Genomic DNA, 26,916 nt, shown 5'->3' with positions numbered 1-26,916 from the left:
AAATGGAAACCTACTGGGAGGAGGGCGAGAGGAAGACCACGAAAAAGATGGATGGATGATGTTGGAGAATAAGAAGTTGGAGAAGTTTGACTTCTGGGAGGGCTTATTGGTGGAACATTGTCAAGAAGGCGTTATAACGCCAGAGGAAAAAGAAGAATGTCAGACAGTCGAACTCGTCGGTCAAAACAGTCAGAGTGCGAGCTCGAAAAACGTCTGAAGAACGTAATAGTAGCGTATATCCTTCCAACAATGTCTGGAGAATCCTCACCATTATGTCCTGAATCGACATTTTTGACAATTTCATATTAGTTGCATTGGGGCAATCCTGTATAAATTCTTGTAGCACCGTAATAACTCTGAGCTGGAAAGTCAGGATTCTAAACACTTAAATTAATAAATTAAATCAAGGAAATACAGATTGCAGAAAATAAAATAATAAAATAAATAAAACCGGATCATTATCTTCTTGCAAAACGTAAGAAGTATATCGAATAAGCTACACGCACTACAAACCTTACTACTCAACTCGGAGAATGACTGCGTATGCTTAGTTGAAACATGGCTCCATAATAATAGACACCTGGACGCCCTTGCACACTCCTCCGGTTACAACTGCATCGCAAATGGAAGAGAGGGTAAAAGAGGAGGCGGTGTAATGATTCTTTTCAAGAAAGGATTTTCTGTAGTCAAAGAACTCGAGGCGCAATCGAAGAATTTCGAGGCTATCATTGCCACTCTTGGCAAGGAAACGAGGAGATTGCAATTAGGCGTAATATACCTACCACCGGAACACACTAAAGAAAACAGAGCCGAGCTTCTTACGTGGCTCACCTCAAATCTGAGCACGAACACAGACACAATCATAATGGGGGACCTCAATATGCCACTACCAAAACATCGGGAGGCAAAAAGCGAGTTGGACGATACAATGAATGCTTTAAACATGATCCAATTGAAAACACCAGCAACAAGAGGAACTCAGTGCCTAGATCTCATATACTACAATACCCCAGATATAAAGTTGAGGAATAGCTACATGAAATTCACTTCGGATCACCAACCGCTCACGTGTGAAGCCACTTTAAGAAGAATCCGGGACATCCGCCAAACTGGTCCGCATCCAAAAAGCGATACAAAGATACTTTTCTCATCAAAATATATTAAAAGTGACGTCATTCTGAAACATCTGATGGCATATAATTGGCAAAACCTATACCTTTTGGGCACTGATGATGCCTTATCAGCGCTCTCACAATCACTCATGCATATGGCTGAAGAAGGAGCATCTAAGGAAATTAAATTATCAGACAGGGCAAAGCCCTGGTTCAACTCACAGTTGAAAGCAATCTTCAAAAATAAGCAAAAATTGTTCAGGAAATGGAAAAGAACTAGACATCCAGAGGACCACACCCGGTACAAACATGAAAGAGCACGGTTCATGAAGGAGAAGAAACGGGCACACATAGATATGGCTAAAGCAAAACTAAAAAAAGGCAAAAGAATTGTCAGCAAAAAAAACCTCGCGCATAAAATGACTGAGGCATCCTTTAAGGAATGGACCGAAGCCACTTTCGGAACACCCCTCAAGGAAAACCAAATTGACAGCGAAGCAAACAATAACAGGATACAAGATGTAATCAAGGGGTTTAAGGAATCTATCAATAGTAATCGGATTGTCACTAACAATGGACATCTAAAGGAAATCAGTATTAGCAGAGACAACTTAAAAAGTGCAATCAACAGCCTCCCAAATAAAGCAACAATTGGGCCAGATAATTTCCCACTATTTATGATCAAAATCTGTAGCTGTTACATCATCGATGTACTACTACACATATTCCAGAGAATTTTGATGGAGGAGAACTTCCCGAAGCTGTGGAAAAGCTATTTTGTAAAACCTATCCCCAAAATAAAAAACCCAAAATCTGCAAAAGACTTCAGACCAATCGCTATCGGATGCTCATTGCAAAAAATCTTTGAAAAAACAATCCTGCACACCATCATCGAGCATTGCTTTAAGCACAGGCCAGAATACCTGCACTCAGTACTTCCGCAGAGATCGACCATCACCAACCTCATGGGGACACTGCTAAGGATCCAGCAAGCACTAAACAGTAAGCAGCAGGTGGACGTAGTCTATTTAGATGTGGCATCCGCGTATGATAACATATCCATCCCAGCTCTCATAGTCATTTTGCGGGACTACTTCCACATTACAGGAAATGCCCTCCATTTATTAAAGAGCACTCTTTGGCGCAGACAAATTGCGGTGACAAACGAAAACATGTGCGCAACGTATGAGGTTGATAAAGGTGTCCCGCAAGGCGGAGTATTGTCTGCCACACTTTTTGCCATAGCCCTCGAACCCTTCTTAGCCCAGAACAAGAAGCACTTCATCACATACGCCGATGATATAAAATTTTTTATTACCTCAGGAGATCAGAAATCAGCTGACTACCACAACCAAGTGGCTAATACTAGAATAAAAGAACTTCAAGAGTATCTAGATTGTATCGGGCTGCAGTTGAACGAAAAAAAGACGGCACAAATGACTTTCACAAATAAAATAAAGCCAAACAAAATGGCAATATTTGTGAACGGCATCCTCGTCCAAAAGGCACAGTCACACATTGATCTTGGTCTCAAGTGGGACGAAGGCCTGACCTTCCGCCCGCACTTCGCATACATCCGTAACAAAACATACGCGGCGCTTTGGGCAACCAGGCAGGAGCTCACCGGTATTAGAGACCCCGGTCTGATGAAGCAATACATCAACAGATGTGTTACTCCTATTCCCCTATACGCGGCACAAATCTGGTCTTCAGCTCCCGAATGCAGTATCAAAGCCTTTCTAGGACTCGAATACTGGCTCTTGAGATGGCTGAACAGAATTTCAGCTAAACCTTTTACCATCTCAAGAGCTATACTATACTCCAATTTAGAGGTCACACCCTGGAGACAAACAATAACGTCAAGGAACATAATGACCCTCGCTCAGCTTTTAACGGGACGACTGGACGCACCGAAAGCCCGAGAGTGGATAAAAAAACCCGGCGAAAAACCAAGAAGAGTTGCAGAAAAGAAACCACAACTGAAATCGGCATTTACGCAGTTAGATAGCCTCGGAAGATTCTTTCCAGCAAACACCATCCAGCTATTCAACAACCTAAATATCAATCCTGAAAAGCTCTGCAATTGCAAATCCTACAGAAAGGAAGTTCTCAGAAACTCTTACTTGCAAATACAGATGTAATTAAGGATACAGTTCCAGCACCTTGTTCGGCCAGACACAAGCCACTGGGATTTAGGAAACCCGACCTCATCAAGAAATAGATGTCAGGATTGTCATACCTACACAACTCTAATCCCACAGAAGAAGACGACTGCTGGAAATTTGAACTTTCAATTTTTTTTTTTTTTTTTTTTTTTTTTACTGTATCGCAGTCATTCCTGTGGTTACAAATGCTGTACGTTGTTTGGCTGTAAATATTTGTGTTTGTGTAAATACGGTGAAACTATCACTTGTGTCTGTTCAAGCAAAAGGTATGCTTCAATTGTCATGGTATTAAGTTCTTACCAGTTTACGGTAGTAAGTAATTAATAACTGAAATATTATATATTCCAGATAATTATAAATCAGATATTATGTATTTCATGTATTTCATAACTGTAACATATTTGTATGTTTTGTAACATAGTTGTATATGTATGTTCACCCTCTAGCCTGTGGCTGTAACCGGGTGTTCTCATAAGAGAAATAAATTGATGATAATAATAATAATAATAATACTGGATAAATTGATCACAAAAGAAAAACTGACCTTCCTTGTTCGTAGTGACATCATTCATTTATCAAGAAATCTGAAAAAAGAAAATCAAAAGAAGAAACAAAAAAAAAAATCAAAAAATGGAGTGCATATTTCAATCAAATATGATCCAGTAATGTCAGAATTATGACTAGTAGTTATATTCTGGACAAAAAGTAATAGTTAGGGTAGTATAAGGTGCCATTGAAAGTGTAGAGATAGGAAGAGATGTGAGACAGGAGTGTCGTCTGTCTCAAACTTTATTTAATATACATATATATGCAGAAGAAATGGTTTGATAAAGGAAATATGGATGAGGGAGAATTGTATGGGGTGAAGACGGAGAGGGGGTTTTTGAGGGAGTGTTAGAATTGCAGATGATACGGCATTAATGGCATATTCTAAGGAATGACTGCAGAAATTGGTTAATGGAATTAAAGGAAAGTTGTGACAGGTTTTCGGTGAGAGTTAATATTGAGAAGGCAAAGATTATGAGAAGAAAACGTACAAGACAATAAATAACACATTTTATATTTAAAGGAGAGAGAGAGAGAGAGAGAGAGAGAGCACATATATTACGGTTGTAAGCATGAGGAGATGCGATATACGAGCTGTCCTGATACAACTAAACTCGTATTGAAGAACCACATCATATATTGCTATTGTGCTCTTAATTTTCCTTCAAATAAAATTGGTTTAACGTTCGTTTCAGAAGTACACCGATTAAGTTGTTAGACTAACCGTGATTAACTTTCTTATTGAGAAAAAAGCATCTGATTAGGCAAAATTTAAATTTATAAATCACATAATATAAACGGTAACATGTAGTTCAGCAATTTCAACACAAAAATAACAAAAAAAGGATCCAGACAACACGTTTCATAAACCTAAAAATAAGTGGGCCAGACCCTGATGCCTTTTAATTGGAGCACCCTGTATATTTCACTCCTTTTCCAAGCTAAAGAAAACCTCATTTCTTGGATGAGTTTTCATATTACCCAGGAAAATCCTACCAGAAGTTGCTTCGGTATTGCACTACAAACTGAGACTATAATTTTATTATTATTATTTTTTTTTATAGTCAGGTGTTGGCTAAAAACTACAGCGTCCAGCAAATGGTTCGCATATCCTGGTGTTTTTCTTTGAAGTTATTCGAAGCCAACTCACGACTTGCATCCTCAACTTCATTCACCTTGACTTTATCAACCTTGGCTTGTTATCCGGAAGAAAGTGAAAGAAATCAGCCTTGAAATCCAAGAAGAGTATTGGATTTATAATGCAATAAATGCACAGAGTGCCGATAAGAAATGTGTCATAGGTATTTAGCGAGCTGAAATAACTTGTTATCAGTAGTAGAAATTTCCAATTTTTCCTCAATGGGCGAAGCCCGCTGGGGTCTGGCTGTCTCAATCACTCTTTGATAGGTGTAGGAAAACATCTTTACAAAAAATGAATATATATATATATATATATATATATATATATATATATATATATATATATATATATATATATATATATATACAGTATATATATGGAACCTATGAATATCTAATATGCACACAGACAGAATGAGTAACAAAAAAGATAGATAGAAAGATAGACGCAGAGGGGGGATGATGATGATTATTTAGAAACAAGATGGAGCAGTCAGATAATGAAACTTTCCTGGAATAGTTAAGAGATGAAAATATAAATAAATAAGCACAGCGAGACAATAAACCTTTGTGTAATCAGAAGACCACATCTTCCATTTGTTTCTCATCTTCAAGGTAAAGCACGAGACAGATTAAGACACCGTGAGCTGAATGGATGGGACATTACCCTGACAACGGATATTACGGAACCTCAAGAAACTGGTACCCACTTTCACTTATTCTACAAACGTCACGGTAGGAGGCACACTGGGACACCGCCCAGGGGAAATGCTCACTCCTCTTAAACTCCCCCTCCCTCTCTCCCTTCCTGCGTCCTTGGATCGCGTACAAATGTACGACAACGGGCCTAATTGGACAGAGTACGCAATCACCCCCGACACACATATAGCGATGTGTACGACTGAGGTCCGTGTTTACAAGGTGACTGTCGGCAGTTAGTGGATAAACGTCTTACCTCTTCAATTCGGAAGCTGCACTAGAAGATGACGCATGTAAGATATTGGTTAGTACTGTTGGTATTACACTCACTGGTGTTTGCAATAGTTAAGGGACAAATTGAAAGAGAGCAAGACCGAATTCTGGAGCGACAGCAGATTGATTCAGGTAAGTTCGTATTTTACTGTTGTTACAACACCTTACTGTTATTACAACTATATATATATATTAAAAAAAAAGAAAAAAAAAGATTATTAAGTCAAGTTTCTACATGAAATGAAAGCGTTAATAATTCTATAATTATGTAGAAAGCCCGACGCATTTAAGAATTATAAGGAAAAGAATAATAAAAAAAAACTTAGGTGTCGCTTTTCCTATATGTTTAAGTTGGATTAAGTGAAACTGGACGAGAGAGAGAGAGAGAGAGAGAAAGAAAGTGTGTGTACCCTCTAAAAAGCTTTATGAATAAATGTATGATTACTGTAAAAGTCCGAAATCCCGTAAATCCCAGGATTTACATATTCACTTTGGGAAATGCCTGAAATTTCAATTATCTGTCCCCTATCCCCTTGTTTAAAAGTCGGAAAAGTGAATGTTCCATTGATGTGGAACAGTTTTTTGATGTTTCGGACTTGTACCAAAGCGAATTGGTAAATACTATGAGGTGTGGCAATAAAGTTCCGGGACTGGTGCAATAAAAAGAACCCACTGTAAAGGAGATCAAATACGGTTTTATTTTTATTCAAAAGTATCCTAATTCAATTCAGTTCAATCCACCTAATTCAATGCACTTATTACACCGTTTTAAAAGTTTCAGCGAAGGTATCCAAAAAGATTATGTTTAGTTCGGAGGTTACGTTTTTCTTTATATCCTAAACATCTTGAAATCTCTTTCCTTTGAGGGCAGTTTTCAGCTGGGGAAAGAGGAAGAAATCCGCTGGTGCTACATCTATGAGTGTAGGATGGATAGTTAATCTATACAATACTGTGTTTCGTCAGAAATCTCTTCACAACAAGTGCAGAATAGGCGGAGCAATTGTTATGCAACAAGAACCAGTCGCCTTCAAAATTGCGGCCTCACCCGTGGAAATGCGCTTCGATAGTCTTTGAAGCACCGCAGCATTGACTCTCTCCCCTTCAGATACAAATGCCTTGTGAATCACATTCCGTTTGTCGAAAAACATGATCAGCATTGTATTGATCCTGGACTTCTGTAAAAGACACCTTTTTGGGTTTGTTGATGATTTTGAACTACACTGAATGCTCTGACGCTTCGTCCCTGGATCGTACTGAAACACCCAACACTCATCTCCACTGACAGTACAATCGAGAAAATTTAGGATTATCTTGACAAGTCTGGATGAAGTCTTCGTATGATGACACTCTTCGTTGTTTCTACTCACCCGTGAGGCTATGCAGCACAAATTTTTGCATAGACCTTCCTTTTCCCTAAATCTTCATGCAGATTTTACGAATCGCCTCCTTATTCATATCCAACTCATCAGCCGTCATTCTGAGGGTCACACGATGATCTCTTGCCAAAATTTCCGGAAATTTTGCGATTCTGTTCTCATTTCGAGAGATCAACGGATACCCACTTCTTGGGTCATCGCGAACATCCTCACGTCCGTCTTTGAACTGCTATTACCATTCGACATAATGTTTTACCACCATAAACAGTTTTTAACATTTCTTTTAATGCAAAATTTGATATTCATTAGTTGTCTATTGCAAAATCGTGACACGGAACGATACTAACGAAACTAGTTGTTACTTGCAAGCTGTCCATTTACTAGACAATCTCTATACCATCATCTGTTGGAGGAAGTTTGAACTACAACATATCACTTCAGTTCATTTTAAAACTAATCGAACATGATCACAACAGCACCAGCTGGGCACTTTATTGCCACACCTCGTATATATTTTATAACATGATTGGTGCTACATGCAAGTCACTGTCCTCTTTCTACTGTCGGACACGCAGTTTCCTTAAGCATCTGTGTCAGCCAAGGATTAATTGCTATTTGTCCCTAACAGCGGGACGTGATATTAACCTATAAACTGATTCCCAACGTATGGAAATGATTATGAATCTGTAAATAACGTGGAGTGGGCTCCCATCTATTTAATTTCGGGAAAGGTACCATCTACTGGTGTGTGTTGGGGAAGTGTAGGGGTTTATTAGCGATATATTCTCCTCTTTTTAAATCCTGGCCGCAACAATTTTAGGGCACTGTGTTACTGCCTCATTATTATATTACTGTTTACTACCTTTTAGAATTTCCTAAGTTTCCTAAATATCATCGACGTGTGAGTGTGTATGTTTAGTGCCAAAGCAACTAAGGCTATGAGGCGTCAGTATAGATTTGAACGAAAAACCCGTGCTTCTGGGATATAAAACCATGCAATCCTCGCCCGAGACCGACTAATTCAGTCGCTTTGTGAAAAAAGCCCATAAAATTTCTCGCTTCATTAACGGGATTCGAACTCAGGCCTTTTCTACCCCTTGTGGGGAGAGTATGGTGATCATATCCACTGTGCTACCGCTAAGGCGCCAGTGGTAGGGGAAGCCAGACAAGTATTCGCGCGCGCGCACACACACTTGACGGGATTCGAACTCAGACTTTTTCTACCCCTTGTGGGGAGAGGATGGTGATTATATCCACTGTGATACTCCTAAGGCACCACTGTGGTAGGGGAGCCAGACAAGTATTCGCGCGCGCGCACATACAAAGTTGGCCAATTTAAGATATAACACAATTTTGAATACAATACTCATCTCAGTTAATTCCCTCGTATACAGTTCCCTAAATTTTCTCGCCACCTTGGTCAATGGTATTTTTTCCTATTTCTATCTCCTACTCCCCAGTTTTCTTTGCTTCGTGGGTGTATCTAAACATTAGAAAGTACTCACAATCCAGAGAAGTAATAAGCTAACTTCCACATTCCCATGACATTCTGGACTTAGATCTGTTGGAACAGATGCAGAGAAGACCAACAAGATTAGTTGGAGGAACAAAGGCTCTTGTTGGTAAGACTTGAGATGATCACATTTCTATTAATAGCCTGAATAATGCAGGAATACCCCTCCACCACCCGAATGATCACTTGAATTGCGTAATCTAAAATTTCACCTGAACACATTGAAATTATAGAGCAACAAAAACAAACAAACAAGAAAACTCGAAAACTCGCCATAAACATTATGCGCTCAAACATGAATTTTCGTGGACATATTCTCTTCTTTTGTTAAAAATTTGATCACCAACAGATGTTCCAATTTCTTACGGATAGATGATTCCACGCTGAACATTTTAAATACCTATCGGAAACATGTCACAGCTTGATAACTCTTCTGGCATCTTTGGTATTTGCTGAATACATATGCGCGGCGCCTTTGACAGATGTTTTCACTCGAATCTTTAAAATATTAAGCTGTCTTGTATACCCTGAAAATCTGATATCAAAAGCCCAAAGTCCCCCTTTTGAAACTAACTGATTAGTTTCAAACGAACTGATTAGTGTTTTGTTTCAGGGCAAGAATTTTGATTCTTTTTCAGGATACCAGAATTTAAAAATATCTCTTTTTTTTTTTTTTTTTTTTCAGATAAAGATGGCCTCCTGACACGATGTTTCGATAAATGGGGCTGTTTCTCTATCGGGGAACCCTTTTTCTCATCACTTCGGCCGGTCAGCTTGTTCCCATCACACCCAGACCTATTGGATATCCAATTTTTGCTGGTCACCAGGAGGAGTCCCGATGTTTTTCAACGAGTTAGGCCCGGTAGTAATGCTAGTTTCACACAGTCTCATTTTGACCCTTTGAACCCCACCAAAATCATCATTCACGGATTCACAGAGAATGGCCTTCAAGATTGGATTAAGGTGAGTTTAAATTATGACCGTGCTAGATGCCTGAGTGAAAATTATTTCAGTCAGCGTTTCCCTATCTTTCATTCCTCTTTAACTTAGTTCACCTTTCATCTTGTTTCTTTCTAAATATTATACAGTTGATGACAGGACAGGATAGAGCCAGATAACGGTCTGTTCTGGATGAAACAGCTCTCGGGCGACCTTGGCCAGCTCTTCTTGTAATGGTTCCTGTCTTCTGAAATGTCTTCCATAGAGCGGAGACGACACTGCGTGACACATTAAGCCAACGTGCCGCCTCCGCCTGCGACTGCTCGGCTTCAAGTTGTCTAACGACCCGCCATCTCAAAGGATCATCTAAATGACGATGACTTGCCATCTGGAGTACTGGAGTTGTGGCTATCCCACGGAGTAAGCCAAAAAACGGAAATGAAATGATGTGGTGGCAACCCGTGTTTTTATAGGCATGAATAATTTGCATAATGTGCGGCTCTGTAAGGTGGTAGATCGATTTCCATTGGATACTCGGAATTTCAATGCCAGGATGCCTATTATATCAAATATTCGCCTTCTAATTCGCCTTATAATGTAATTGGAGACACTTTTCACAATAAAATATTCATGAAAACATTTTGTTCTGTTAATTTTGTCCAGCAATTAGTTTAAGAAGGAAATATATATATAGTTACCACAGATAGCTAAGCCAAATGACAACAACGCTTCAGGTTATGAAGTATTGGGGTGCTTCTCATATTTGGGATTCTGCAATGTACGATATACTGTATATTAAAAAATCAAAAACTCTCATCTTATGCTCACAAGATGGCTTGCATAGTAAAGGAGACGGATTTCTATTGAATCTGTCTTAAATATGATAAAAATGACAGTGGGCGAAATAAACAGGCCTAGTTTCTGGCGGCTGTATCAATGGAGAATCCCTTGCCATCCTTAACAGTCCTTCCATCACTTGTGACACGGATGCTCAAGAAAGTTGACAGAATGGAAATGATACAAAACGTTCAAAAGATGGATGCGGACTTCGAGTTTACTGAGGACAAAACCCACAGAAGACGTGTCATCAGGGAGCAGTTCTCATCCTAAGCTGAGTGGTTGCCTATACGGTTTCCAGAGCAGTGATCTGCAAAGCATGACACTCTGATGACTACCATGGTTAAAAAAAGATAAAAGCTCATGTAAATAACTATCTTCTGTAAATAACATTTTTGTTATTATCTTCAGTTTAATATGTTAAACCCCCTGCATTTTGCTGTTATGGGTATTGTATCAATCCTCTATGTTTTCATAGCCTCTTTGGCTATGAAAACGCTATATTCATAGCCAAAAGTATTTCGGATGCCCCTAAGATTTGAAAAAAAAAAAAAAAAAAAAAAATGAAACGACCGCATCCCCGCATCAGAGATAGGTATAAAAATAACTCTGTTCACTCTATAAGTCAGCAGACCAACAAAATACAATGGATGAGTTGAGGTGTTCAGCTTAGAGTCTTCCATCGGAGACTCATAAGATGCCATATTAGCAGTCAATCTAATCTTGCCATTGCAGCAAAACAACAACGTCCAAGATTAATGGTGGCTGACGTAATCACCAAATAGAAAATTCATGGTGCTGCTATAGCCGGAAAACGTTCTGGTAGACCACAGAAATTAACAGGCAGGTGATCAGAAGAGTGGCACGTAAATACCGACATAGGAGGCCGTAGGAAGTTCTACAGAATCAGATTTTACGGAAAAGCTGCAGCACACAGACCAAACATCATAGCACACATCAACTTGCCTGGTGCATAACCCATCGTAATTTGTCACAGGAATGTTTGAAAACTGTATTATGGAGTTAAGAATCACGGTACACGGTTTTCCAATCTGATGGCTGTTTGGATCGGGCGGATGCCGGAGAACAATTATTTACCAGAGTGAGTTGTCCCAACTGAGAACCACAGACAAAAAAAGCACAGTACCACTGGGACCATTGGTCATCGTTCCTGGAACAATGAATACCATGCAATGAACTGACATTCTGGACAGACATTCTTCCTAAAATTTGGGAGGGAGGGAGCCCATTGGCATGCAAAAGCTTCATGCACTGTCCAGAGCTCTAACTTTAATCCCACTGGGGAAAACACCTTTGGGATGAAATAGAACGTCGTCTTCGCACCAGACCAACACGCCCGAAATAAGCAACCGAACTGACATCTGTACCGAAGGAGGACTGGACCAAAATACCGCATTCTTGTTATCAAAAATTTGTTTGGAGTCTACGGACGAGGTTGGAATGTAAAATTAAGGCAAATGCAGGTCGATAGTTATTAGATATCGTATCAATAAAAGGTGTTTTGAAACATGAAGGTGGTCGGTTACTTTTCGCAATATAGTGTAGTTTGTGTAGGTTCCGTCAAAGGGGACACTATGGCCATAATTAATCTTCTGGTTTAATCAGTTTGCCCAATTCAAGAGAAAACTGAAAATGACAATGAGCCAGTGGTAATTAAAGGTAATTTTAAAGCCAACTACTTCTCGCTAAGGTCCTGTTACCTTGGCTTGTTTTGAAGCCCCAAGTAAAGGATGAAGCACTAAATTTAAATAAACCTGCTGAGAACTAACTCATTTGTGTCAGTGAAAGTTAAATTTAATAAAGTCTCGTAGCAGATTGGAAATCAAGGTTATATATTAGAGAAACGCAGACAGTCTACGTTAACTACCCGTGAAGAACGAAGGTAATTTAGAATATCTAATGATGAAGTAATTTGGGAAATTTTCTCTCTTCCAGGAAGTTAGTCACCTTTATGAATTGTTGCTGGAACTAATGGCAGATCATAAAGAGATTTGCAAAAATGGGTTTCTACCATCGACGGGAGATGATATGCTTAAGAGGAAGTAGATAATGTATCAAGGCGACTGCAGTTCCCGGCCTATCGTGTCACAAAAGACGGAAATGAATGCACTTAGCAATGACATTTAGTCATCTGTCGAGTAGACATCTTGGAAGGACCATATGCTGTCCAAGAAAACAATTTTGAATTGCAGTTAATGACTAACAGAATTTATTATCATCGCATATTTCTTGAAATTTCCATTTAGTCATATAAGATTATGAACTTGTAAATTTATACACACCGATAACTATGACAGAGAGAGAGAGATTCAACTCAATTCTTATTTAAATTGCAGAAATAAATAAAAAATAAATACAATTAGCTGACCACCCCTGTTAATACACTTATTGCATTCAATTTATATTTCACAGGATCTGGTCAGAGAACTTCTGACTGCTCAAGATTTTAATATCATTTCCGTTGACTGGAGAATTGGTGCTGCACCTCAATATGCACAGGCCGTAGCCAATACTAGAGCAGTGGGTGTTGTTGTGGCAGATTTCATCGAATATCTTCAGGTAAGTGGCACCACCTTAGGGGAATAGCACCTTATTGGTAAAATGATACCATGAAACGTACTTATTCTGCACATCAAAAAAAAAAAAAAAAAAAAGCAAAACACACTATCTCATATTATTCCCAACCTCAAAGGGGGCTTATCCAATTCTTCTTTGAATTTTGACCAACTCTCAGCCTCGGCGACTCTTTTAAACAATTATCCCAACGTTCCACAGCGTGCTGCCCGAAGGTAAACTTCATAAGCTCTATTTCATATGCTTCCCTAAGATTTCATGCTTGCGTTTTTGGTTCTTGTCTCACACATTAGTGAGAATATTCCTTCTTCACTCATTTTGCTAATCCTCCTCGGAGACTTCTAAGGTCTACTTTACTATGCAATCAAATCCCTCCCTTAAGGTGTCTAGTTGCTAAACTCTGCAGACCACATCTTCTAAGTCATTCCTCGTAAAGATAACGCTTAGTGCCGCTCACCAATCCAGTCGCTCTTCTTTGTACCTTCTCCAGATGTTCTACATCTTTCTTTAGATACGGCTTCCCGACTGGGATACCATACTCCCAGCGAGGTTGCACCATCATCTTATAGACAGGGGTAATGATCTTCTTCTCTCTACTTGCAAAATTCCGGTAAATCATAGACAGAACATTATGTACCCTTCTTATCGCTTCCCTACATTGCATATTGAATTTCAGGTCTTTCTAAAACGCACTCCAAGTTTTTCTTTTCCTGAACATCCTTTAATTCCTCCTAGTAATTTACAACGTACTCCTAGATTTCTGTTCCCCGGGTGAGCTACTTGGTATTTGGTAGCATTAAACTTTAGATGGCATTTTTTAGACTTCACTTGCAATCGGTCCAAATCCTTTCGAAGCGGCATAGCCCGATTCCAATCGTTAATCACGCTCTCAACCTTGAAGCCTTCAGCAAACTTTGACGTTGCCCCTGTATTCCCTCACCAATATCATTTAGAAAGAGACAAACAAAAGAGGTATGACAGCACTGATCCCAAATAGATTCCACTTGCTACTGCAGTCCACTCTGAGCAATACCCATTTACGACGGCCCTCTGTCTTTTGTCCTTCAACTGATCCCTAATCCACCGATGGATCCTCTCTGTTATCCCGACCTGCTCTTATTTACCATGTACAATTACCTTCGATAAACCTTGATAATTTTATCTCAAGTGGTGTCCTGTTCTAGCATCAGAGACATCCAAGATACTAAACAGAATGGTTATCAATGTGGAACAACGAATATAACTTTACAGAATCAGGATTTTTTTATAAGTACTTTTAAGTGTTAGTTAGTTATACCTTGTTCTCTTCCGTTAGTACCGATCCAACTGGCCTTTGAATTTCTTCAACCCGCTGGCCTCATTACTCACAGAGGCAACTTATTCCAATGATTAACAACTCGCTAGCTAAAGGGGTTACTGCCAACAATCCAGTCTATAATTCCTATTTATATTAGGACAGATCAAACGAACAGAAGCAGTACTGTGTCTGAAATTCCATTGCTAATAGGGTATTTGTTCCGATTTTGGCCACAGTCAGTTATGTCCTCACCCATTTCAGGCTTTGGACCAAATTTTGGTACATATAAGGTTGCATATTATTCCATTATTTAAAGATTATTTATAATATAAGATTATTATAAGATTATTTAAAAGTCTGATGCGGTGTGATTCTTTGCCAACTGTATTCTGGCTTTCCTTTCTACACTGAAAGGGCACTGAAATATGACCACCAGCCCCAGTAGAAGCAAATCGATTGCTCTATAGAAAACTCGGCCGGATGAATGCTCTCAACGGTCATGTGTGGGTATGTATACAGTTGGAACGTAATTTTACACGTAACCTGCATGGGAAGAGGCAGTGATACAATGGGTCTTCAACTAGGGAATGATCGTTGGCGCAAGGTGAGGAGGTATCTACCTCTGAGACAGCACGTCCAGTGGACTGTAGAAGTATGTTTTGAACAGACTTGATCTAATTTTAATGATATTTATTATCGTATTAGCTGTTTAAGAAAACAAACAAGATTAACTTGAATAGTTCAGTTTATTTCAAGTTGTTATCTTATTTCCTGTGTAAAGTTGATAGAATTTCTAACTTGCAATAATATAAAAAAAGCCGATAAGTTTCCTAGAATGGACCGATTTGAGTTTCCTGGAGTGGATCACTGTTTAAATGGACGAAAGCAAAATTTTTATTCTTTGGAACTCGATTACCGCAAAATATCCTCACAATTATACTTATTTTAATTATTTCGTACTAACCTTTTTAAATTTGCATCACTAGTTGATTTACTGATGGATTTAATGGGTTCATGAAGGACATGCATGAATTAAAAAAGAGAAAAAAATTCTTACTTTTGTTTGCAAAACCTCACGAGTTCTCCTGAGATAAAAATCCTTAATGGAAGCATATCAAAAATAGCCATTTTTATCTGAGGAATCCTCGTATAATAGTAATACAGTTGGTAAAATCGCGGTCCCCTCAGACCGGTGGAAAAGACCTGAGTTCGAGTCCGATCGATGACGTGAGGAAATTTCTATGAGCCTTTTTCACAATGTGGGTGACTCAGACGAGAGCAGCATTGGCTTTCTCTCGGAAACTCGGGTTTTTCATCCAGCGAACAGCAAATCGACCACAGAACATACGCCATTTACAGACATAATATATACGGAGCAATATGGCCTAAGTTGCTGATGCGTCTAAAACCCTACAACAAGCACAAGCAAACAAAATTGTCTCCTTGGGGATGGAGGTGTTCTGGTCTGAGGACATTTGACGACCGACACCAATGGTACCATCAATGCACCGCAAAAATACACGTTACCCTTGGACCAGAGGTGTGCAGGAATAGTTTTCTGACTAATAACTACACCCTGTTCCAGAAGCCTTCCAATTCCTTGACTTGATCCCATCGAACATGTGTTAAGTGACAAAGTAACTAAGGATATGAGGTATCCTTAATGTATGTCATTATTCTTCAGTCTATTTGCTGGACGAACAACACGAATTTCACGAAACCACGCAATACTCTATCGAGACCAACTAACTCATCCACGTTTTGAAAAAAAAAATAAATAAAATAAATAAATAAACAACCATAAAAATTTCTTGCGTCGCGTGTTGTAGATCTGTCAAGTTCAAATATTGTACAAATCATTCCCAGACGACAGTTTCGAAGGGCCCTCTCGTCATTTTTTGCGAAGTAAGTGGCCAGATACATATCGCTATATACTCCAGTATACATATAATATATAAGCAAAAGCCCAATTTTAGAATAGAGATAATACAAATATAAATAATTCATGATTCTAAATTATACAAGAAAAAATTTCCTTTCTTTTTTTTAATATTAATTTTAGCTTTGAAATTTATAATGTATTTATTCTATTAAACATAAACTAAGCTTTCATTCGCTATAAAAAGATAACAATCATATTTAATTTCTTCTTGAAAGTTCACTAAGATACTGATTTCTATTTTGGGTACTAGAGAAGATACAGGGTGTCTGCTAGCGATGTTCACATCATTGGCCATAATCTGGGTGCTCATGCAGCTGGTTACACCGGTCAACAACTTCCCCGACTGGCTAGAATAACAGGTAATTAAATAAAATCTTTGCTGAAAAGATATCTTTCATAAATTGAATAAAGACCATCTGATCTTGTTTGTTTGTTAGTAGTTCGCTAAGTTCTGTGATTCGAATTAATGAGAATTTGGGGAGAAGACCGACTAAACGCTGGAACAACCAAGAAACCAAAAACAACCTGGAACAACCAAGAAAACAAAAACAACCTGGAACAACACACAAAAAACTTATATTTATAATTATGTTCTTATTTAAATCTTTATATCTTTTTTCCAATGATTTTATTTATAATTTTCTACCGATATATAAATATTTATTTTGTTTATATATCTATAATGGTTTATAAATACTTAAAAACATAAAAATCATGAATATTTGCTATTTATTTTTTATATTTCAGCCTAATCTTGAAAAAGCTCGCGCTGGGGTGAAAATCCCATGAAAAAAATATATTTTATTTACATTACTATTTTTAGCTGTCTGTTTTAAAGTATAATTGCACTAAAATCTAATTAGATGTTTCTTAATTTCTTAGGTCTCGATCCTGCAGGACCATACTTTGAAAACACAGATCCTAGAGTGCGATTAGATCCTTTAGATGCTCAATTTGTTGACGTTATTCACACAGATGGCAGTAATTCACCAGGTCTCCCAGAATATATTTTATTTTTGCTAATACATAGTTTATATATGATATTTTTCATTCAGTATTTTATATTTTACTCTATATTATATATATATTTTACTCTATATTATAAGTGTTCCTTTTATTTTGTCAAGGCATGGCATGTTTTGCGCATCACACACATATGTATGGCATGTTTTCAGCATCACACACACACACACACACACACACACACGTATACAAACATCATATATATGTATATACACACACACACACACACACACACACACACACACACACACACACACACGTATACAAACATCATATATATGTATATACAGACATACACACACACACACATACATATATATTATACATATATATATTATATATATATAGGCAATATGAAAAAAAAAGTGGAAAATGAACGAAGAAACAAATAAATAACAACGATAAAAGAAGGAATGTAATTAAAATATTAAGTATGGGGCAAATATATGGACAATATTTTAACTATTAAACGTATTATTTTTACAGTTTTACACACACACACACACACACACGCACACACTACGTTTCTATGATCGAAAGTAGTAATTTGTGTTTTTTTTTTTTTTTTTATAACATTACACCTCAATAACACTGATACGTTTATAGCCCTTGTTTCTACATAAACAACAAATGCAGTTGCCTCAGGTACATAAGTCATGTGACTTAAATTAAATAAAAACCAAGGTTCCCTCCCACCACATATTTATCGACTTTTTTTCTAACGTTAAGCTAGAAATCAAGGCTAGAAATGACACGGTTATAAATATCAAAGCAATAACTCACGTAATTATTTTTTTCCTCTTTCCTTTAGTTCCAGGAATGATTCAAGCATGCGGTCACGTAGACTTCTACCCAACCCCAGGATGGAGAAGACAAGGTTGTAGTATCCATTCTGCAAGTTACGCTGGTAAGTTTACTTGCAAATACAGAACACTTTCACTAATAATGACGTCATGATAAGCTAATAAACAGAGAATGCCGGAAGCTATCATTTGTCACGCGCTCACGCAGAAGACGATTGAAAGATTTCACTTGTGCAACGCCCTCTTCTTTCAAAGCAATTTAATTTAAAATATTATGCTTGTGTAAAAAATACATTTATTTAAGTAACAAACGTATTTATTTATACTATAAATTAACCAACTAAATTAATCAACAGAAACCAAAATTTATAGCACTACGTAAGTGTTTTAATAACTTAACTTCATCACGTAGTTTGTAACGTGATGATTTAACATCGATTTAATTGTATCTCATATTGCGACAAATAAATCGATGCCATTTACACTATTTCTGTGGTTTTTTACTACTACGGAAAAATATGGTGATGTATCACTGAAGGAATAAAAGCAAGCTTTTATTTCTTCGGGACACTGCTCTTAGTAGACTAATGTTATTAGTGGAGTTCCCAAGGGTTCGGTGTTAGGCCCATTGTTGTTTTCTATATTTATCAATGATATGGATGAAGATATTTCATGCTTAATGTACAAGTTTGCAGATGATACAAAGGTTGACAGGATTGTTAATGACAGTATGCTACTGCAACAGGATCTAGAAAAGTTAGGCAAATGGGCTGAGAAGTGGAAACTGGAGGATAACATTGACAAATGCAAAGTATTCCATATGGGTAGTAGTAATCACGGAGTAACGTACTAACTGTGTGGTACTAGACTCAGGGTAGTGAAGAAAGATAAAAAAACATTTTATCTTGTCAGGAATAAATAATTGGTTAACAATGAAAGCCATTTTGGGATTTTAAATAATGGGTTGGGATGGGGGGGGGGGATTGGTATCATCAGTGCTCCTTGTTTGTAAGATGAATTCTTCAACCGAAAATGAAGATTTCTTGTTGCTGGAATTTTCTGTACATAACTTGTATTAAAAAAACTGATAAGAAATGATGTCATTGCAGGATTACAAAATCGTTGCATATTGTGTGCATGAAATATATAGGTTATAGCCCTCTAAATTTACTTGTACAAAAGATAAGAGGGTTTGTATAGATGGTTTTTATCAAATCAATTAATTTTTAATCAGTTTAATGACGGACCGTTAATGTACTACACAGCTTCGGTCGGAAAAATTTACCAATAAATTGACAACAACAATGGTGTTAGATGGAAACCTAAACAGCCCTAGACAAACCTAGACTTTCTCCCGAAAGTTAACTATCCTCAAAATTCCCGACAGGTTTCCCATAATTTTTGGTGACATTATACATCGAATCGAGAAATATTTCAAGTTGATAAAATTCAAACACTAAATTTAATTTTCTCTTTGACGGCGACTTTTGCGCCACGTTTATAACAAATAATTTTTAATTTTAAATATGAAATTATTTATAACATTTAATGTTTAAAGTGGCTTGTGTATTTCGATAGATTCTCTGACACTTGGCAACGAAGCTAAGTTAATGAAAATACGTTTAATTAATTAGGAAAAGAGATCAGGCTTTAATATTTATTAATCAATAAATTTATTGATTAATTTTATAATAGATTAGCATATTAGATGTTTTTTTTAGCACTAATGATATCTTATTTGTTTTATAGATGTCGATCACTTTCGGCGTTGCAATAGTGTCAAGGCACCTGACTTATTTCTAGAGTCAGTCAACATGAACTGTCCATTTTATGGATATTCCTGTGATTCGTATGCAAATTTCAGTCTTGGACGGTGTTCCGAAGGCTGTGGTATTGACATGTCTCTCTGTGCACCAATGGGGTTCAGAGCAGATGAGTGGAGGAGGTTTTCGAGACCCGAACCAGTTAAAATGTTTTTGGAAACTGGAAATGCAGAACCTTACTGTCGTAAGTATACTTTTCACCAGTGCTGCTCAACCAGCGTGTCGCGAAATAATAACCCAATACTGAGGGTACATATTCTCTGCTATCATTTTTAAAATACACTGCTGTTGTATTTTAAAAATGCTGTAAAAACTAAAAGGTTTATTTTCCTAATGCCATTTATGGTTTACTCTAAAATCCGACTTCGAATTAATCTAAAATGAATAAAACTAATTTCTTCGAAACAAGCATCCGTAGTATTTCTAACGGGGTTTATTGTTTTGTAACGGTTTCTAGGTCACCACTATCACGTGAGTATGTTGCTCTCAGGTAATGAAGAGGCTCACCGACAAGTCAATGAAACTGGCGTTCTTTTCCTGCGTCTGGCCGGTACAAAAGGAAGGACTCCGCTCCTTCAAGCTACTACAGAGTAAGTACATTAAAGACAATGTCGAAATCATGCATTGCGATACTGTATATGTAGCACAATACTATAATTGCTGTTATTTGTAAAGTTTCATACTTTAAATGTGCTTTTAATTAGGAGGGGTGCACGCGGAAGTACATACATGTGTTTGAGTTGACCATTGTTAGAATTCACGTTACTCCTGAAGACCATAATTAATGATAATATTCGTTGTCAGATGACTTAAACTCCCTTGGTTTATGTGGTCGTGCCAGCGTGTAAGAAGAACTTTTTTTTAATATAATAAAACAATTTCTTAAGAAAAAATACGATACAGTATATTTGTACGGCCTATATGTTTTTTCAGTAAACTGGGTTACACTTTTATTCCATAAAATGATTCATTGAAGAGACTTTCAAAATATTCCGATAGATGGCGCTAGAGTATAACTTTTCGCTCAAGGTTTAACTAAACAGGTAAGTATGGTCTCTGAAATAACAGTGGGACAGTGAGAATGGGATGCATAATGGTCAAACTGGACTAAGTTATAGAACGGAAATATTATTATTATTAGCTATATAGCCGGTGCAGCATAAGCCTCAGGCTTATGCTGCACCGGCCATATTTCCGAGTTACCCTGAGAGAGAGAGAGTCAAAAGTAGAAGGGAATCACCAAGAAAGAGAAGGATGATGATGTCCAGCTCAGGACCCTGGGTGTGCCAAGCCCATACTCATCAGATGTGAGCCCCTGGGGTTATTGAAAACTTTGTAGTGACAACGTTTACTGTGTTGCCACTATAACTGAGAGTTAATGGAAAAAAGTGAGAATATAGTTCGTATTATTGGAATGTATAAGGCAGAAAGGGAACTTTCTTTTCATGGACTATCACTAGCAATGGATACGCCAGTTCGAACCCAGTAGCGGAAACTATACAAAATACTAAGATTTTGTAGAAAAAACAGTGTATGTTCTTCATCTGCTAGCATAGCTTCTGACCGACACCATTTTTTAAAATTTTTCTATTATATTTTTTTAAATCTAAAAGTAAAATCAAATCCTCCCATATACTTTTGACCACTAATGTTTTCTATCTAGTTACACTGTACTTTCTGTTTTCATTTCGATATACTATGAATTGAGAGATATTACTCTTTTTGGGGTGGGGTGGGGGGTGAGTTTGATATGCGCCAAGCGAGAAAAGCGCCTACCTTTCTTCTGAGCAACTTCCATTCCTGTAAAACACCAGCGACGGGTGTCTGTCTATCTTGCTGCAATGCTTTGATTTCGCCGTTAAACGGGAACGGCAGACAAAAATACCAATTACATTGAGTCTCCCAAGTGCCACGAGAGCGTCTGAGTTTCAATCTGGTAGGGAGGGGTCAGTATCCTTGAAATCTCTAAAAAAATTCAATAAAAACTTTCATTATTGTTATTATTATTGGTTTCTCTCCTTTATTTTCGTTGGATATTTTTAATTAGGTTTAGCTCTCCTACGAGACCGACTAACTCGGCCCACAAATATTCCTTCCAAAAATCTCCTGTTTATTCAAGGACAAGTAAATGTTCAAATAAATTTAGTGGCAGCTTTTTATAATTTCTTCAATGTCTAAGATGCCTCAGCTAGTTCCTATTTAGCTAATACCGGCTTTTATAATTATCTACATGTTCTCCATAAAAGGCTATTTATACCTCATAAACCCATTAATTATAAATTAAATGAATAAAAAATCAATAAATTTTCTGTTAAAACTCCACGACAATTACAAGAAGACCACTATATTTGGCAGCCATGTGGGATTGGACTACAGTCAACTCCAACTCATGTGCTGCTGTATCCTCGTGCTTAACCACTACGCTACAAGTAACAGGTTACTGTATATAGAATTCATGTACTGTATATAAACAGCATGTACTATATTTCATTTCGTTTCTTTGATTCAGTCAAGTAGTATTCAGTCCAGGAACAAGCGTGGATTTTTTGATGAGTTCTCCCAATCTCGGTAGATTGCTTAGGACAGATGTGGTATGGTCTTCTTTTCAACCAGCTGAACACTTACGTACTGGACATCAGCGCTATCACCGGCCAACTTTCCCCCAGCTCTATGTACATAGTTTTCGTATTACTAATTTAGAGACTAGTTATAGGTAAGTTTCTCATCAAATAACGTTTAAGTTTAAAAACTGATATTTTATTATTTAAAAATATTTGTGAAAATTATTTCAATTTCAAATCAAAATTATCACAATAAATATTATTGAAGTTTTAAAGTCTAATATAATTTAAATAGGCTTAAGATATTTAATGAAATTTTAATCTTATTAGAAATGTTGTTCATTATTTTAAAAATCATTTCGCTGATCAGTTATTTATTTATTTATTTATAGGGAGGTTTTCTGTGGCGCAGATGAACCTTTAACACCAGAAAATCTAAGAACCGTATTTGGAGGAGGGTTGTGCTAACATATGTAAATATCGTGTGAAGTTGATTTTGCAATCGGAATTTGTGTGAATTGAATGATTGAGAAATCATTAAATCGAAAACCTTACAAAAGAAATGCAAAACAACCAGCATGTATGAGATTTAGATTTTCAGAACTGGCAGTCAAGCGATCTCAGCGAAGTGATCGGTTTGATTTTGAATGCAAGCAATATTAAGAAAAAAAATAAAGAAGTTCGAGATAAGAACCGTATATGTGCTTTTAAATACTGTAGCAGTTAATCTTTCCACCACTATGTGGCGCAAGATGTATAAAATTGCTTATTGTAAGTAATTAAACCATTGATAAAGCACTAATAAATATTCATATTTTAATTCATATTTTGCGTGTTGTATATTCATATTTTATTACACATCACTCACATTATTTTATTACTCAGCGTATATGTTGTTAATTGCGTAATTAATAAAGTATTCATAAATGTTTTCATTACACACCACATTCGTTTTTATTAGTCGGTTAGTTATTACGTCATTGTTATTATTGCTTATTTTATTCACTAGATGTCGCTTTCTTATGAAAGATTATGATATACCGACGTAAATGGAATGGCTTCCATGATGATTAAATTAAATGAATAAATAATTAATAATAAATAATTTGATGATGATAAATCTTATATGATGATAAATAAGTACTGTACTGTTTGATCCAGAAAGTTTAATAAACGATAAATGACATTTAGTTTTCGGGATTAAATGGACTCCTTCATTGGCAATTCTAACAGAATAAAGACATTAAAGACAAATTTTTTTTAATGAATACAGAGTTTTGCGTGCATGAGATTAAACATTCAATTACCAGGTTGCTGCTCATTGTTGTTGCACGGACGTGTGTGGATTTGCTGCCAGCGTTTATCCAATTTCAAGATAGTTGCCTCTAAGGTAGGATGTAGTCTTGTGTCCTTGCAGAGATTCATAGTTGTTGACTATGATTTTACCAAATACAGACAAATAGTTGTTGACTATGATTTTACCGCCCCTAAGTTTACCAAATACAGATCGGGCGTGGCCCGATCTGTATTTGGTAAACTCAGGTAGAAGAAAATGATGGCAGCAATGGAACATGTAAGTCTGAATTTTAATGATCCGACCACATGGAACTTTAATACCCACAAAAACAGATCTCTTATGGTGCAACACGGTCCAGAACATTTAGTCTTAAATACGTATCCTGTCACTAAAGGCCGATGTTTCAATAATTCGTGGAAGTATAGAAAAGGGTCTTCAAAAGGAGGACTAATTGACGACGCTGCACTAAGAAGCGAAATTTCGAAATGGCGTCATATATTGAAAATAATATTGATAACATAACACTTTTAGTATTTAATCTTTTGCTGGCTGACACTTGTTGGTGGATAATACAATGGTAACTCAAAAAATCTGGGAATTCATCATCCTTTTGGCTCAATGCGTTGAATCCCTTAAGATGCAGCCCTGTCATTGCTTTGGCTCCATCTATTATTATTTATACGAGCTTAAATAGTGGTAATTTAATTTTTTCAATAAAATTTTTGAATGCATTAAATATATCAAGACCTCTGGTTCTTTCTTTTAACGAAACCATACCTAGCAGTTCTTCTCTAGTGGCAGAATACAGTTACAGCTTTATATTGTAAATTAGGCGTAATGAAGAAATTTTGCTGTGCGAATAATCTGGATTTAAGTTCTTTCAATTTATTTTTTCTAAGGTCACTATTAGGCGGAAAATCCGATTGGTATTTACCAGGGAGTGAGTTTCAGGAAGCATTGCAAATCAAACAACATTTTTCTTTTATCATTACAAAAAAAAGTATTCTAGTTGCCACTCTTGATGAAAATGATACATTTTACTCTTTTTCGTAGTATTCATTTTAAATCAAAGGATATTAAATTAACGTATAGGTACTGTCCAGTTATTAATATTTTTTATATATACAGGGTCATCGAAATGGGTGTCCTTGATTTCTTTTTTAATTATCTTCGGAAATATTTGATTGATTGCTGTGATCGTAGCAGCAAATTTTAAAAATTTATTATCTAGTTTGTTAGAAGAAACGTTTCTTTCCTTCCTTCCTTTCCTTTCCTGGGATTTTTAAGTCTCTTCAGTGGGGCAGGCGTGCACTCGATTGCGATATTTTCCACCGTTTGGTACAAAACTGGAAGACTGGAGGAAGCTTTTAATACATCGTCTTAAGAAGCGCTGCGTTACACAATACATATCATCTGGCTCAACAAAAGGGATTCCTTATTTGGAAATACAAAAATATCCATAGGACAGCCTTTATTAGATGGTTCATGTTATTGAGAAGTGCCATGAAATGCAGAGCGATATAGGGCTTGTCGATAGGTAGACATTAAAGACCCGTGATATGTGCAATGAATACAAAAGCAGAAGTATTTCTAATGTAATATTATTAGTGTTTAAGGTAATTCTATACAGTATGGATAAGGAAAGAGGGCAAAGTGAATTTCTGAAATGGGAATTGAACGAAAATGTAAGCTGGCCCTCGGAAACGGAATCCTCCACCTGTATCCGCCAACCCATTATCTGCCTAAAAGTATTTCTAGAACTTTCTGGATGCTGCGCGATAGGTTCTACCATCTGGGATCGTACAATGGAACTATTTCTCGTTGCAAATACCCTATTGTTTGCACAAGGAAACGACAAAATGTCACAGCGTTTGAAGGGATTAATAAGATGTGTTTGTACGCTCTATGCCGAGAATAACAGGATTCCGAACACGCGAGCTAAAGCAAAATACATTTCGCTCTACTGGACGATCTCTAGGGCAGAACAGAAATAGAGAAGTGCCACAAAAGGAGATTAAAAACAGATAAAAGAACAAAGAATTCAACCATGGGAGTTATACATGTATTATGCATCTCTCTCTCTCTCTCTCTTTCTGTCTCTAATAAATAAATAAATATTGGAAACTTTATTTTTAAAGAAAGAAGGGTTACAATGGTGATAGTAGTGGTGTGTATTCAGCGCCAAGACAACTAAAACTATGAAGCATCAGTGTGTTTCCTTCATGGTAGAACAGTTGGTGTTATTACCGTCCTCCCCCACTGGGTGGAAAAGACCTGAGTTCGAATCCCGTTGATGACGGGAGGAATTTTTATGGGCCTTTTTAACAACGTGGCTGATTTAGTCGGTCTCAGGCGAGGGTAGCATGGTTTTTTCTCCCCGAAACTCGGGTTTTTCGTCCAGCAAACAGAAGATCACCACAGAACACACACACAATTTACAGTTGTTGCTGTTGCAGTGGGATTTTAGGAGCAATGGCGACTAAGGCCATATTGTTCCTTGTATATATATATTTTTTTTCGTCTTTAAATTTTGTCTTTCTGGACGAAAAACACGAGTTTCCGGGAGGATAAACCATGCTACCCTTACCTGATCCCGACTAAGAAAAAGGCCCATAAAAATTCCTCGCTTCATCGATAGACTCGAACTCAGGTCTTGTCCATCTGGCGTGTAGAGGAGACGGCGATTTTGCCAACTGTGCCACCCACAAGGGCTGTAATTTACAGATATGTTATATACGGTGCAATATGGCCTAAGCTGTTGATGCACCTGAAACCCTACAACAACACCAGTGTCGGAATATTGTGTCTGTAATAGCATTTATTCTTCGGTCAGTTTGTTGGATGAAAAATCAGATTTTACGAGAGAAAAAGCAATCAATGCTCGTCTGAAACCGACTAACTGAATTAAATAGGAAAAAAGGGGGAAAAGAGAAAGAAAAAAAAAGGAGGGGTAGAGTTTAGGAGTTAAGGAAGGG

At 37.1% G+C, this 26,916-nt stretch overlaps 1 protein-coding gene across 1 annotated transcript; it reads left to right on the top strand.

Annotated features, from left to right (window-relative positions):
• The first annotated feature begins 5,725 nt into the window (after nucleotides 1-5,725).
• LOC150086075 (inactive pancreatic lipase-related protein 1-like) lies at nucleotides 5,726-23,392 on the top strand. Its single transcript, XM_090373688.1, has 10 exons — nucleotides 5,726-6,067; nucleotides 9,510-9,787; nucleotides 13,034-13,180; nucleotides 16,685-16,793; nucleotides 17,317-17,427; nucleotides 18,269-18,364; nucleotides 20,010-20,267; nucleotides 20,541-20,673; nucleotides 22,593-22,796; nucleotides 23,037-23,392. Exons 1-10 carry the CDS (start codon nucleotides 5,947-5,949, stop codon nucleotides 23,110-23,112), a joined length of 1,533 nt encoding a protein of 510 aa, XP_090229814.1. The 5' UTR covers nucleotides 5,726-5,946; the 3' UTR covers nucleotides 23,113-23,392.
• Nucleotides 23,393-26,916: the final 3,524 nt, after the last annotated feature.

The sequence above is a fragment of the Mastigoproctus giganteus genome, chromosome 5 (genome assembly GCF_048544385.1).
Source record: "Mastigoproctus giganteus isolate SK-2022 chromosome 5, ASM4854438v1, whole genome shotgun sequence".
NCBI lineage: Eukaryota > Metazoa > Arthropoda > Arachnida > Uropygi > Thelyphonidae > Mastigoproctus > Mastigoproctus giganteus.
This window is presented reverse-complemented; position numbering and strand designations above follow the sequence as displayed.